Source organism: Tamandua tetradactyla, chromosome X (assembly GCF_023851605.1).
Source record: "Tamandua tetradactyla isolate mTamTet1 chromosome X, mTamTet1.pri, whole genome shotgun sequence".
NCBI classification, from domain to species: Eukaryota; Metazoa; Chordata; class Mammalia; order Pilosa; family Myrmecophagidae; genus Tamandua; species Tamandua tetradactyla.
In genome coordinates this window covers 127,281,516-127,298,180 of record NC_135353.1, presented here as the reverse complement: position 1 = coordinate 127,298,180, position 16,665 = coordinate 127,281,516, and the positions used below count along the sequence as shown (strand labels likewise).

At 36.9% G+C, this 16,665-nt stretch overlaps 1 protein-coding gene and 1 pseudogene across 3 annotated transcripts in view; one reads left to right on the top strand and one right to left on the bottom strand.

The window, feature by feature from the left end:
* The window catches only part of EFHC2 (EF-hand domain containing 2), a 206,499-nt gene that overhangs the window by 49,968 nt on the left and 139,866 nt on the right, over positions 1-16,665 (bottom strand). The window contains exons 12-13 of one of the 3 annotated variants that reach the window (XM_077145069.1): positions 12,286-12,398; positions 11,824-11,934 (exon numbers count right to left, since the gene is read on the bottom strand). The exons of the other annotated variants lie outside the window; for them this stretch is intronic. Coding sequence (XP_077001184.1) covers positions 12,335-12,398 — 64 coding nt within the window. The 3' untranslated portion in view covers positions 11,824-11,934; positions 12,286-12,334. Of the gene's footprint in view, positions 1-11,823; positions 11,935-12,285; positions 12,399-16,665 lie in introns of those variants that run through there. 3 annotated transcript variants of the gene reach the window in all.
* Positions 1,794-2,592, top strand: LOC143670910 (kit ligand pseudogene; annotated as a pseudogene).

Genomic DNA, 16,665 nt, shown 5'->3' with positions numbered 1-16,665 from the left:
AGGCATGCATTCCTTACACAATGAATATATTTGAAAATCTTCACATATATGTAATTTTTAGAAATCAAATTACATGCCCCTTTTCACTCCCTATTACATATAAAGGGACTCTTTACTTTCATTTCCATAAGTTTTAATTGGCCATAGCACCTAACAGCATAGCTTTAAATTCCTCTAACTTCTGTCAAGTTCATAATGACCAGAAAGCACACTGAACCCTGAAACCATTTTTCTGAAAAGTAAAGAATTTCTTGACAGTATAAATAATTATTGTCAAATTTATCTGCTTTGTAAGTTGATTTTTAAAAATATATTTTCTTGAAGAGGAATACATCTGTATTGAAAATCATTGGCCCTGTTTTCTCATTCCAAACAAATGTAAGCAGTTTCTAGTTTTCTATTACTGCAATAATCTTTATTTCATATAAAACCTATGGCTTTTCCTGTTTTGACATGTAGTGGAATGTACATGGTAATTTTAATTTATTAAGTTTGAAATCCAGAATGTCTTGGTGCACTCTACTTTGGGGCTCTTTAAGTATAGCCAAACAAAATAAGATAATTCATACAGTTAAAAGCAATTGCTGTACATTATTAACAATCAATTCTTCATATTTACGTAATTTTAGAAATCCTCTAAACACTCATCTATATTTCTTGTACAATTTGGTACAATATGCACTTAAGCCAAAGAACAATGTTTTATTTTGTTTCATTTTTTAAATTGCGTCAACATTTTTGGTAATAGCAAATGGGAGTCTGGATGCTGCTGCTAAACTTGCAGTGTGGGCAGAAAGGGGCAAATGTTCATTTCATGTCTAGGCAAAATTATTCATTTCTACCACCTTCCTTTTCATTAGCATGCACCCTGTGGTTCCAAGATTACTGGCCTCCAAGCAAACCTCACTTATTTGGCTTTTGTTTTTAACTTTTCTCACTGGCTGCCCAATGTTTAAGAGGACTGCAAGGCCATGTTGGGCTCTGCAACAACTGGAAACTTTATACAGAAGACAACTCCATGTAAACCCACAAGTACTTATTGATCATACAACAGGCTGAGTAAGAGAAAGGACCTGTGTCCTCTGGATGTTTATGATCAATTTAGTAATCCAAGACTTACAACAAACAATTCTGAATAGTATGTAAGAATCTTAATTCTTTCTGAACACACATTTTAAAAAGAAAATATATTAACTTTATGCAATTATTAAAGGAATAAATGTTCAATTATAAAGAATTTGGATAATATAAACAAGTAAGAAAAAAAAAAGAGGAAAATCATACACAGCCCGACGACTCCAATGTAATCAAGTAAACATTCAGGTATGCTTTTGTGCAGTCTCCTTTCAATGAATGGGAATTTTTAATAAACTTTTTTTCTTTAATATTTCTGAGAGTGTTTTATACTATGCTTTGTTCATTTGACCAACACGAAATTTCCATGTTGTCACATTTTCTTCCAAAACCTAAAATGCTAAGCCATACTTCTCTTATTGGATATTTCAAGGTTTTGTGTTTTTTTCGAATTTTAATATAAATAATGGCATGATTAACATCTTTATGCATAACCATTTGTCTGTATTTAAAATTATTCCCTTAGGGCTTCACTTGCAGCCTTGCACAGGGCTAGGATTGCTGCTGGAGACACAGGCTGCGGAGAGGGAGCTGTGCTAGAGCTACCCAAAACATGGACCATTTGTCACCACTGCCCTTGCAATATGCTGGAGCTCCAGAACAGCTAAATGGAATTGCCATACTGCTGTCTGGGCTGGACTGCAGTGCTACATTTCCTTATGAAGGAGACAGAAATTTGGATTATCACTTGTATTTATCTTCAACTAGTCCTTTTTAATTTTCTTGTCAAAACTAAAAGACCTGTAGGAATCATGTGACTGATGATGTGAAAGACATTACAAAATTGATGGCAAATGTTCCAAAAGACTCCATGATAACCCTCAACTATGTCCCCAGGATGGATGTCTTGCCTAGTTATAGTTGGATAAGTGTGATGGTGAAATAATCGACAGCTTGAATGAACTTCTGGAGAAGTTTTCAGATATCTCTGAAGGCTTGAGTAATGATTCTATCATGGATAAACTGGTGAAAATAGTGGATGACCATCCAAATTTCACAGAAGAACATGCACCCAAAACTGTAAAAAAAAAAACACCTAAAAATACAGACTGTAGGTAATTTACTCCTGAACAATTCTTTCCAATTTTTAATATATCCATTGATGCCATCAAGGACTTTATAGTGTATCTGAAACTAGTGAATGTAGGCTTCCTTAAACATTAAGTCTGGAGAAAGATTATAGAGTCAGTGTCATAAAATCATTTATGTTACCTCCTGTTGCAGCCATCTCCCTTAGAAATGACAGCAGTAGCCATGCTAGGAAGGCCTCAAATTCTATTGGAGATGCCAGCATACAATGAGCAGTCATGGCATTGCTAGCATTCTTTTCTTTTGTAATTGGGTTAGCTTTTGGAGCCTTATACTGAAAGAAGAAACAATCAAATCTTACAAGGGCAATTGATTAATAAAAGGGATAATGAGATAGAAAAGAAAAAGAGAGAATTTCAAGAAGTATAATTGTGGCTTGTATCAACACTATTATACATTGGAGGTTATATTAGTTAGGGTTCTCTAGAGAAACAGAATCAATAGGAAATATTCGTAAATAAAAAATTTATTAAAGTGTCTCACATAACCGTGGGAACACAGAGTCCAAAATCCATAGGGCAGGCTGTGAAGTTGACGATTGTGATGGAGGGTCTGGATGAACTCCACAAGACAGCCTCAACAGCCAAAGCAGGAAGAGAACCTGTCTCTTCTGAATCCTCCTTAAAAGGCTTCCGGTGATTAGATCAAACATCACTCATCAAAGAAGACACTTCCTTTGGCTGATTACAAATAGAATCAGCTGCAGATGTAGCCAATGTGGTCATGATTTAATTCTATGAAATGTTCTCATAGCAACAGACAGGCCAGCACTTGCCCAATCAAACAGGTACCACCACCTGGCCAAGTTGACACATGAACCTGACTGTGACAGTCCACTCCTTCACAACTTGACAGCTATACTCATCACCTTAAAACATACCTAATTTCTAAATAGAAAACAATAAAAGACACATTTTTTTCCTCAACCAACAGTACTCAACTGTCCTGCATATAACTGGAAACACATTAAATCTCTCCAGAATAGGATGCAAGTCCTTGGGTAATGTTCATCCTTAAACTTGATATCTTACAACTTAAATAGTATGACATGAACAACACATCATTACAGTCCTCATTTCTGTAATTGATCAGGTGGTCATAGCTCATATTTATCACTACCTTCTTCCACTACCCATTCCATGTTTCCTTTACCCTCAGCAAGCACTTCAGCTGGCCGTGGTTCTCTGCCTGGTGGGGTGACACAAACCTTCATTCTTGAAGTTTCTGAGCCACTGGTAGTCCTGCTTGGATTGGGTTCTGCAGTTTTCCATTGATTTTAATCACAGGGCGTGTTAATACTAAAAGACACCCTAGGGGATCCCCTATATTCCAGGAAAACTCTTCTTTACTCCATTGTGATAATCAGGGTCAATCACTCCAGACAGTAATGTAATCTCCTTCTTGACATGTTGATCTAGGGGCATGAGCAGCCCAAAGTGACCAGGTAGCAATCTTAGATTCCAGTTCAATGGAATCATTGTTTCTCCTGGTGGAAGCACTCCCCCTTTTCGAACTAAAACCTGCAGACCAGCAGAGCTCAAGATTGCAAAGACAGGAAGCAAAAACTTTCCTAGTGAACCACTAGAGGTAACAGTGAGTGGTGCTACTTCCATTTTCACCACTTGCTACCTGAACCCATGGATCCTGGCAAGGGAGAAACAGCATCATACAGCAGATGCTGATTCAGAGCATATACAGCTTCCTGGAGAACATTACCCCAGCCCTTCAAGGTATTGCCACCTAGTTGGCACTGTAATTGAGTTTTCAAAAGGCCATTCCACCGTTCTATCAATCCAGCTGCTTCTGGATGATGGGGAACATGGTAAGACCAGAGAATTCCATGAGCATGTGCCCATTCCCGCATTTCATTTGCTGTGAAGTGTGTTCCTTGATCAGAAGCAATGCTGTGTGGAATACCATGATGATGGATAAGGCATTCTGTAAGCCCATGGATGGCAGTTTGGGCAGAAGCATTGCATACAGGGAAAGAAAACCCATATCCAGAGTATGGGTCTTTTCCAGTTACAGCAAATTTCTGCCCCTCATCTTTATCGGTTCTTGCTAGCAATAACTATATGGATGATTCAGAAATTGGAACAAAGTGTTTCACTGTGAAACTGGCACTAAATTAATTATCTGTAAAGAATAACTTGTATGGAGCAGGACTCTATTTTAAGGACCTGGAGGACTCGTGGTCTTATTTAGAAGTTACAACTGATGTTGAGAAAGAAAAAACATGTCCCAGACAGCACACACTATTTGCATGCCTTCAGAAATGTCTAATTTCTGCAAAAATACAGTTTTATTTTTCAGTTATAACTGGCAACCCATGGTTATCCTGGTCTCTGCAAGTAAATTTCAGCTGGAATAGTGAAGGGTAACACTTTTTCCCAAAACTTTTTTTTTTCTCAAAAGTCAAAAACTCAATAGCATCATCCACTGTACAGTATAGAATGCAGTGGGGGCAAAATGATTAGAGTAGACAACATGTCAGCCTTTTAGCTACCTGATTACATGATATGGGTCTGATCTTGATATCTTCCTGATGGGAACCATCCTCACCCATATCCCTCTAGGCAATTAGACATGGTCATTCAGGAGAGCCAGTACTGAATTTGAATAGTGATGCCTTTGCAGAGTGGAGGCTCTCCAAAAAAAAAAGTAACCAATGAAGAAGCTATGAACATTGAACAGTCTGCCAAGGAGGATATTTGGTACCCATCATGAAATCTAGTTTTTCCCTTGACCATTATAGGGTGTATAAATTGTATTTACAAAAAATATTGCAAAATGTTTATATTCTAAAACTATTACAGAGTCACATAAAGGGACTTTGGAAAAAATGCTGAATGAATGAATGTCCCATTTTACAATTATACCATGGGAGAGAAAAAAATAATAATAATATTTAAAGAACCACACGCACATGTTAACATGTGTGTTGAAAACTAAGTTACTTGGCTTTTACAAGAATGCAAGGGATCTGGAAACTTTAGTTATTTATAGTATAATCACCATTAGATGTTTAAAGCGCCCATTCACTTAAAATCAGACACTATATATTCACTAAGTTTCATTAATTAAATGTAAAAAAGAGTTTTACATTAAAAAAATTTTAATTATACCCTTAGGATAGTATCCCAGAAGGACCATTATTGGGACAAAAGAAAAAAACATTTTAAAGTATCTTGATACATGGTATTAAGCTGCTTTTACTACCACCACTACAAGGTTAACATCTACCAGCCACAAGCAAAGAGTGAGAGCTCATACTAGTGGATATTATTATATTTAATAAGTGTTTCCTAATTTGACAGGTGAAAATGATGCCCCATTTAAATCAACAAAGATTTGAGTAGCGACGAACTTAAACATCTCTTCCTTATATTTAAGAAATTATATTTCTTCCATTGTGTTCTGTATGCAGATATTCCTTACATACACACTCATTAACAAACACCAGTTGAGCACTAACTCCACGTCAGGCCACATCAACTGTTGGAGAACAAGAGAGGAATGGATTAAATTTGACATCTAGCCCCCAATGCCCGCAGCCTACAGTTATTTACAATACAGTGGGAAAGACAAGCCAACAAAGCAGAAAAAGGAATACAGTAGAAAGGAGAAAAAGATATGTCCATAAGCTTAGGAAAGATACCCTTTATCCAGTCCTACATGATACTTGTAGGTGGAAATCAAGGACGACTCCTCAGAAGAGGTTATAGTACAGCAAAGCCTTGAAGATGAAAGAGAATTTGCCAGTCAGAGAAGTGGAAGGAAGGAGGGAAAAAGGTTGGGAGGAATGGGAGGAAGAACTGTATCCTCAAAGATACAAGGAGAACAAGAAGATAGTGCATCTAAGGAGCTATACAAAGTATTAATAATAGAAGCTAACACTTATCAAGTGTTCAATATATGCCAGGCATTCATCTAAATGCTCATAAAAACCCTTTAAAGTAGGAATTTTGATCACGCCCATTTTACAGATTAGGAACAATGGCACAGAGAGTATAAGTAAACAGCCCAAGGGCTCACAGCTAGTAAGTGAAGGAACCATGATTTGAACCTAAACAGTCACTGTTCTTAAGATGAATAGAACATAGCAAACATGGAGCAAGAGCTCATTTTAGAGGGCTGGCAAGTGGGGCCCAATCAAGAAAGGTACACGTGTGGGCCTCACTAAGGAAGGCATCAGGGTTTTCCTCCGAGGTGCAAGAATCTTTTGAAGGATGTTGACCAAGGGAGCAATATGAACAGAGTTAGATGTCAAACAGAGCACTTGGGGACAATGTGGAGGTGGACAAGCCAATGGGACAAGATGATAGATGTGAGAGCCATCAACAAGGGTTTGGATGGGCTTGGCCTACAATTGGCCTCAGGTTTCTTATTTAGTGTCTAGGAGACAAGGTCATCACGGAAGCTAGCTCTGGACAGGAGAATGGATGCCTTTTCTATTTAGATGAGAAAGGAGAAATGCAAAGCTGTGAAAGTAGAAGCATGGAGGAAGCTTGCATCTCAGGACCTCTAGTTTCTCTGTTAACCTGGAGATAAGGATTTGTGATATGACTGGGGAGAAAATGGCGAGGTTAGGGAGTTAAGCATAAGAAGGTTTAGGAGATCCAATGTGGGAAATGGAAAAAGGCATAATTAGGGTTTGATGACAGCCTTAACTGCTTCTTTAGGGACTCTAACCTATCAATTGTCTGGCTTGCCATCTCTGCCTTCAAGTTTTTGATCCATACCAGTCCTTTGCCTTCAGCATACAGACATGTGCATTTCTCTCCCAACTTAAAACAACACAATGGCAGCAGAACTCAGCCTTTGGCCTTCTGCCCACATGATCACCTCTTCAGCCTGGCAGAACCAGCCTTCCACAGCAGCCCTATGGCAGCAAGGAGCCACAGCATTGGTCTGACTTCACTTGGGCAAAGTAATTTTCCCTGGAGTTCCTGGACAACTAAGGGGAAATGGGAAGAGAAGAGGTCTCAAGAGAAATACACCAAGTTTCTTGGTAGTATGGTAAATGGTTGACTAAGGAATTAAATGGGAAAGAAAAAGAGAGGTGATCATATGCCTAATTTGAGCAGGAAGAATGCGTCATAATGATTCCAAATGCAATCAGAGTTTCTATTTATAGAAAAGACTTTTTGGGGGGCTTTTTTCCCCCGTTATCTTATTTTGTGCATTCAGTTTTTCAGGTATTGTTGCTGCTACTCTCAATCATTACTTGTCTTTTGCTATAAAGACTATACTTGGGTTTGCTATTAGGTTATATTTGGAATTCTTTTCTTGGCTAAGAATAGAAATTGACCCAGAATATTTTAAGCTTATATTTACCTGACAATCAAAGGATGAAATATGATTTTACTTTCAAGATGGAATATGAACAATCAGCCCTTAGTTTTCATTTTCTCTTTCTGAGTTTTAGTTTATCTATGGTATAAACCATGTCATTTCCTTTTCAATTTTTTTAATGATATAGTTCATCTCTTTGGAATAACTTTTTGTCTTTGAATACTAATTTATAAACATACAATCTATTTTAATGTTCAGTGTTTTTCTGATTTTTTAAAAATATGATGTCCTTCTTGAGTTCTTGATTTTCTCATTCTGGAGTACCTTATTAAAGTAGTGTCTTACTGTGATTAATTTATTAAACAAATGATACTATATTTTAGGTTTGCATGAAGGTTTAAAAACTTTTCTATTGTCCCCACGTATAAAAACAACTTGTTCCCAATTTGTTTAACCATCAAAGCACTGACGATTGAATTCACTGTCTCACAGCATTACCCAAGGCCAAATCTTTTTTTTTCGTTTTTAGGTCACTAGTATTGCTGTCATTGATGTTGTTTTTAAGTTTTGGTGTGTGTGATATGTGTGTGTTATTCTGATGCTTTATAAGATTCTTTATATATGACCTTTAAATTTTTATCAAGGTATATCTAGTAATCTTTCATCATACATTTTGCTGGGATAAAGTGAATTATCTCAATTTCCAGGTACTTTTTTTAAGCTTAGAGAGGGATTTTATTATTATTAATTTTTATGATTATCTCTCACTATTACTTTAGTCCCTCTGATTCAGTTCCTTCTCTACCTTTATTTCTGCTCTCTTCTCTCTTATTGTTTTAATCCCTTCCTTGTTTCGTTCTGTTTGAGGATGTTTCTAAAGATAGTTTTCTAGTTTACTACCCAGTTTTCTGCAGGATCCAGTCACTAATTAGTGCCTCTTGCTTAATTTTTAATTAAAAAATGTATTTTTTGTATGTTTTAATACACGTTTTTCCCTATTTCAATTTGTTTGTTTCTCAACATGGTCTGCTTTTGCTTAGACTATAATATGTCTTATTGGGACTATAACATAGCTAGTTCCTAAAAACAAATAAACTAAAAACTTTTTTTCATATAATAAGTCACTTTCAGAATCCGCTTGGATTCTCCTGTGCTTCACATCCTAAATTTGCTGTTCATGCAACCTTGAAAAGACGGTTCAAGAATAGTCTGGGTGTTGGAATGTGGTTGTGATTCACAAAATGCCAGAGACTCTGTCACAGATGGGGCTTGTGTGTATGTGTGTGAATGTGTGTGGATGGTAAAAGTAAGGGATCCAATCATGTCTATCCTAAATAAATATGTCCAAGTCAATATCAAAGGAGGGTGGAAGGAAAGAGGTGGGGAGGGAGCCAAGCTTTTAATTTGGAGACCAAGCAGCCGTAGTTGGGGTGGTGTTTTGGTAGGGAAAGAAGAGGATACATGGCAGAGTAAAAGCTGTGAGTCTTATCCTAATACCTCAATAGAGGAATTCCAAAAGAGAAGTTTTCCAGGCATGCAAGCCCCCAGATTTGTGCTGTTCACAACCTGAACAACCCTTAGCAGTGGCCCTTCCCTAGAACCACGTAATCAAATAGAAGCCCTTTGTCTTATGCTCAATTAGTAAACTGTTGCCAAGGCAACTGGGGACCAAGAAACAAATCAGAAAATTAAGAAATGTAAGTCTATCTATGCATAAAAGGTTCTACTTCCTTACCAGAGCATAAGGTGGGAACATTTCTTACATGTTATCATCAGGACCTATTTTTGGATTTGTTTTGGGTCTTTCCATGAAGAATTCTGAATTTAGTTGAAAGCACCACTGGATAAAGATTAAATCACTTATCTTTACAAAAGAACATATGCAACATAGACAGTCTACCTGATTACATTTAAACAGTGGCTGGAACTTTGAAACTTTGCACGGTCAGGAAGAAATCATTTTCAGTCCAGATAATATAATGAAAACTTGCTTCTGGCTCCTTGTTTTAAACACTCTGTGTTCAACTTCTATGTAATGAATCCTGGAGTGTAACCACAGAACATCAGCCCTAAATATAGCAGTTTTAAAAATAATAGAAGAAATCCATACGCTGATATGGTCATAAAGGATCATAAAGGTCATAAAGAAGAAATGTCTATATAAAAAAATAAAATAAATATGCTCGTCTATTAAGCGTTTCACATTTCTACTTGTAAGATATAAAAGAAAAATGAGCAAGAGTCAATTAAGATAAAATGAACTGAGGAGGCTGGTTGTCACTCACAAACCTAAATTCCCTGCCACTTCAAGAACCCTAGCTGAACTCCACACTCAGGGAAAGAGAGTGAACAGCTCTAGCAGGTGCTGTTCTCAAGCCACAGAAGGGTCACCCCAGAGTCCAGTTTGCCCAGAGCTAATTTGCAATGGTAGTGATTAACCACAGCTATAAGCACTTCATACCCAAGCTTACAGGAGGGTCAAATTAAAACTGCATCAGGGCAACAGGTACAACGAGAGTGGGGTCTCCATACCTTGGGTGGGGAGTGAGCTTTGCCCACAGTCATTTCCATCCCCTCTTTGGGATACTGTATTGCTGCCTTCAATTCTTCCTTCCTCCCTGTATCCATACCTTTTCCCATATGACTTTGCTATTCCGCCCTTTAAAGGGGCACAATTTATTTCCCTGCTTATTAACTCTGGGGTCAGCCATGGGCCCTCTTTTTGCCAACAGAAAGATGTGGAATGAAGTGCCAGTTCTGACCCTAGGCCCCAAGAGGCCTTCCGTGTTTTTTATTCCCTGATTGCACTTCTGCTATCCCCAAGAGAATGGTATGCCTGGGTTAGCCTACTGCTTCCTGGAGGAAGATGAGAGACACGTGGAACAGAGCCACCCCAGTTGAGCCCTGCCCAAATCAAGTGACCTCTGGCCAATCCACAGATATGAGCCAAACAACTGCATATTTGTCACGACACCGAAATTTTCAGGTTATTATTACGCAGCAAACTAGTGGTAACAGATGATTGATACACTCTCCCAGGCCCCATCCTTTTTTGCACTCTCCTACTCTCCTCCTTTATCCAGAAGTCAGCAAGAAGCATTATCACACCCCAGGCTAAGCTAGACCTCAGGAGCTTGGACATCTGGGCGATGGCACAGAGAATGCCCCTGGCAGAATTGCTTTGGTTGAACAGTATTTTGCTGGGATCGTTTTCTGAGGAATGCTGTCAGAATCTGCCACATGGAGCTCATGCCTGGGTATCCTGTGGACACCGATCTAAACAGAGAGTACCCTCTATGAGCAGCCAATGGAGAATGGCTTTCTTGGACTCTGTATTAGGATTCCTTCACTTAAGCAACTGGTTTATTGTTGTTTTAGGAACACCATGAATCCTGTAACAGATTGTGTTAGTCAGCATTCTTTGGAAAGACAGAACCAACAGGAGAGATGTATAAATATGAGATTTATAAATGTGTCTTACATAACTGTGGGAATGGAAGAGTCCAAAATCTATAATCAGCCACAGATGCAATCAACTGACTGATGACTTAATACACCAACCTTCCAGTTTATCAACCAGCCACGAAATATCTTTGCAGCAATGGTCAGGCTAGTGCTTGCCTGACAAGACAACTGGGCATCATCATTTGGCCAACTTGACATGAGAACCTAACCATCATACAGTTTGTGGTTTCCTGTTTTGTGCTGACCTCTAGGAGACTTGGAGCCAGCTCTGTGGCTCACTCTAAGATCCATCTTTCTTTCTTACTTTTATTTTTTAATTTACTTTTATTACTTGCATATCCATTGCATGCTGTAAAATTGTTTGCATCTGAAATAAGGCAAAATATAAATAAATGTAAATAATAAAATGTAAATAAATGCAAAACTACATACAGTAGTGAGAACAAAAATTAAAGGCATATATTCCCAGCAAGTTTTATTTTTTAAATCTTACCCCAACTACCCTCATTCCAGAAAACAGCATTCTGGAAAGGGCAGAGTATAGAAACAACACTTTGTTGAGAACTTAGATCTCAAGGTTGGTGGAGACGACTGTTCGGCCATACAAGGACACAGTAGATGCTATCTAGACCTAGAAAATGTACATTCCACATGGCCAGTGGTGAGTAAATGTGAATGGAACATCACTGGGCATTTGCTGGCTTTGTGTTTATCATATATTAACCCATTTAACCCTCCCACTAATATCCTGAAGGAGAAATTATTCTCATTTCACAGATGAAGAAACTAAGGCAATAGAAAGGCAGAATGAAGAGTCAAATTTAGCTTGTCTGTTTCTAAATCTTAACTCATGATGAAATTGCTAGACTGTCTGGTGCAAATCCCAGTTCTGCAACATAATAGGTGATCCCGGGTAGATTCCTTAACTTCTCTATACCTCAGTTTCCTGACCTGAAAAACAGGAATAAAAATGGTGCCCACTTTATAGGACTGCTGTGAGAATTAAACGAGTTAGTATATAGAAAGCACTTAGTACAATACCTGATATGTGGTAAGTACCATATAAGTTTCAGCTATGATAATTATTAGTAGGTGGTAGAATGAACTGACCTCCAAGTAAGGCCAAAATACATCTAAAAAATCCCTATCAATAGGATCCTACCTTCTAAGTGAGTGAAAACTGAATCTAAACAAAGGTCACCACCTTTGTTCATTCCTTCACTCATTCACTCATTCATTCATTCTGTTATCCCTCAACTAACATGCATGTGGGAATAAAGAGATGTACTGAATAGCACCAACCATAGAGGTAATGAGTTCAACGAGGCAGGGTCACTGCAAGCTGGCACAGTCAGGAACATCCTAATGGAGGAAATGTAGACTGGCCCATGTCTTCAGAGATGCACAAGAGAAAGCTGAGGAGCAAAGAAGAAGCTTAGTCCAAAATGGGATGGGAAGGGGATGATCCAGATTGGGGCAGCCAACAACTAGCAGGGTAAGGTCAGAGATGAGCTGTATCCCGCTAAGGGCAACTCTTTCATCTCTGAACTTCCATTACCCACCATATGAGAACTGGCACAGAATACATGCCTAATATATGTTTATTAAATCAATTCATTAAGTAATGATAAACTTACATGGTTAAACATTGTACTATGATGCATGCTTTCCACACCCAGTATTTTGGGTCCCAAAATTTACTTGAATGAGAAACAGCCAGGTAGGATCTGCCCTATGGTGGTCCAAGTGTCATTCCCCTCCTCTATCCAGCAGTATCCTCTAATTTTTATATCATAATTCTCCCTTTGGGGAAAAGACACTAGTATTTAATTATTGTCCTCATTTTGAAAAGCAAAATTTGGAATCTGATTAAAGAAGAAAGCATGGGTGGCATTAACCTGGTCATTTGTAAGCAACTAGATGGACACAAAGCTGCCTTGCTTTTATTTAAAAAGAAAGTTCATTTAGAAAAGAGACCACTAGAACATCGTATTTTGGATGAAATAGTAGTTTCACTGTTAATGATTTACTCGCTCCCACAAGAATACAATCATGGAAAAAGAAATAAAATAAACACAGTATAAATATGTGTATAAAAACCTCAGAAAAAGAGTTGGTCTTTTTCCCACTCTTTAGAAACATAAGAAATAGTCTATCTGTTTTGGCACAACATTATATAGTTTATTTATTCTAAAATGCCAAGAATTTTTCTAGCATCCCATAAAACTCAAGGTTATAAGAATGGATATGCTTCAAAAATAGCAGGAGAAAAGTCTGAGAGTGATTAATATTTTTAAATAGTGGAGTCGATTTTAACTAGGCCTATATGATCAAAGCCAAAGCCATTTCAGCATAGCTATTAATAATACTACGCCATTCCCTGATAATAATGAGTCTCGTCAGTGTTTTCTCTAACGTAGTTCTAAAGAGTCTGTAATGGCAAGGTAGAAAGATTGTGTGTGGCAAAAATGGTAGACTGTAGGAAGCAATTAAATTCAATCTCCTGGCTGAGCTTGAAAAAAAAGAGGGGAAATTCCCCGAGTACCAAACGCAAAGAGCGAGCTGAGAGCCAGAGAAGACAGTATATAAGCTACCAGGGAGGCAGTTGGGGAAGGTAGGGATCAGACCGTTTAACAGGTCAAGGTTTGGAGTTTAATCCAAATTCACCCAGGCATAAGAGATAAGGCCTTTGGCCAAGAAAAGTATCAATTTGGAACTCTTACACATAAGATCTGTGCATACAGCTGGAACTGTAAAAGGTTGCAAATGCAGTGAAAGAAGGACTAATAAATTCTACCCATTGGCCAAAACAGATGACAAGAAAGTTTTTCTCTGCTAACTCTCTGGGTAGAAAAAAGTAACTTATCTGACAGAACTCAAAGCCAATATTCTGCCTAAGAAGAGTTTGGCGCATAAATCTATTTCACCCACTTTTTGTGGAAAGCTCCAAAGCAATAAATTAACATCAAAATTAAGATAAAATTAGACCAATTATAAGCCAGCCTGGAGAAGTAAACCTAAAACTACTCTGAAAGACCTGCTGGATGCTAAAATTAGTGGGTAAAAGATTGAGGAGAGATAGGGTTTTCACAGTCTTTCACAAAATATTTAACTACAAAGCAAAAGATAGTAATTTTATAATAGTGAAACCTGGCAGATACCACCTTAACCAAGTGAACATGGTCAACCTCACCCATAGGAAGACATATTGACATCATGAGCCCCTTGATATGAACCCCTAAAAAGGCCACAACATCATTTCTGTGGCACCTTGCCAAAAATGCATAACTGCAGTCCAGTCATGAGAAAACATCAGAAGAAAGAATTGTTCAGAATAATCTTCAAATTGAAGATAGGGTTAAAAAGGTGATAAAATTTAGTTTCTAATTAGATCAAGTGGAAAAGGTTTTAGAAAATATATAATTTTTAAAATCAACTCAAGAAGAAATAGAGAACTGGAATAAGCTGTATTACCCTTAACAGAAAATGAGTCATTACTTAAAAATCTACCCGCAGTAAAAATGAAAGGCCATGTGGTTTTACAGGCAACTTCTACTAAAACTTCAAAGAACTGATAATACCTTCCTTTTACAAAAAGCTCTATGAAACAGAGAGGGAATGTTCTGAAACTCATTTTATGAGGCTAGAATTTAACACTGATATCTATCTACACTGGACAAAGACAGTATGAGAAAGAAAAAGTATAGGCCTATCTCCTTTATAACAGATACATGGAAATCCTAAACAAAATATTCACATCTCCAGAAATCTATGACAAGCAAGGGACTTAATGGTGAAATATTTGAAATAGCCATTTACACTCAAGAAAAAGACAAGGTAACCTATTATTACTACTTATTTTTTTTTCTCATGACAGCCAAAGGTTCATTTTTCTCTAGTTATATAAAATTTGTCCAAAAATTTATCAGATTTTGTGTCACATATTAGCATTATTTACTAGTTTCTATAATGATATTTCCATCCTTATTTTTGCTTCTCTGATTGGAAGGCAGATATTATAACTTTTTCTTGTACTACCATCATCTTTGAGATCTTCTCCATAAACTATTCTTTGTTAACTATTACTACTTATTTTAGATATTGCTCTGGTGGCCCTAGCTAATACCATATGAAAAAGAGAAAAAAGTCATAAAAATAGAGAAGAAGTAGTGAATCATATTTAAATTGTTACTTACAATTGATATGCTATTGTAACAAAGAGAATCAACAGATTCTTAGAACTCAAAAGAGTAAATGAGATCAACGTACAAAAAGTAATACACAAAAATCAACAGCATTCTATACACCAGTAACAACCAATTAGATCATGTAACTTAAAATAAAAAGACACTATTTACAATAGCAACAAAACTATAATGTATTATAAAATAAAATATACTATATTTGTGAAAAGGAAGTTTCCATGCCAGGGACCCAGGTTCAATTCCTGGTGCTTGCCCATGTAAAAAAAAAAAAAAAAAAAAGGCAGTTTCCATTTCATAGTGACAGTAATTCTGCTTCAAATTAATCTATAAATTCAATATGATTCTAACCGGAAGCCTATCAAGTTTTACCAGAACTAGAAAAAGTAGTCATAAAATTGATATAGAAAATTAAAGGTCTAGGCATAATCTGGACAAATCTGAAGAAGAAAAATTAGAACTGTCCTACTATATATCATGATTTATCATAACCCTACAGTAACAAATTAAAACAGGCGATATTGGCCTAAGGACAGACAAGCAAACAAATTTAACAAAATAGCTTAGAAACTGATTCTAGGATAACTGGACTATGGCATATATCAGATGTGTCAACATAAATCATTGAGGAAATAATAGACTTATTCAATGCATAGTTCTGGCACAACTAGGAATACATATGGGGAATAATATATACATATACAGCAATCTATGTACAAAAATAAATCTTGGATTAATTTAAGACTTAAATTTGAAAAGCAAACATTGCAACTTTTAGAAGAAAACGGGGAAAATATCTTCATACACATATGATATATACGACTTCTTAAACAGAATGCAAATTTCACAAAACATAAGGGAAAAGAGAGGTAGATTCAACTACAGTCAACATTGTATTCTTTCATATAACAAGAGATGTCATTCAGAAAGTGCAAAGAGAAGCCCAAGGAGAGAGAATACACCTGCAATGCACATAATCAACAGAAGATTAGCATCCAAAATGTATAAAGAACAAAGCAATAAGACCTACAACCCACTAGAAAAATCAGGAATATTTAAAGTATGAAAATGTAAATCAGTGTTTTCACTTTGAAGAATAATTTAGCAGTCCTTAGGAAAGTGAAAGATACTCACAGCCTAAAACCCAGCAATTCTATTTACAGGTTTATGTTCTAGAGAAGCTCTAGGACATACTCACAAGGACATATACAGGCTGTTTTCTTGCACTGTTTGTAATATCAATTCCTTCAATTTGTCCCTTCACTGTCTATTTCAGTTCAGGCTGGTAGTGGTTCCATTCATATTATTTATGCAAAAAACTTGTCAGTTCAGCATGTAATTTACAGGGGTGCAAATATCAGACAACAGAGCCTTTCATAGATATCTCCTACATAATTGAATTTCAAATCCTGACTTCCCCTGAAGTGGCTGACTTGTTCTATATTCAGTTGAACCCACACCATGCTCAGATATATTATAA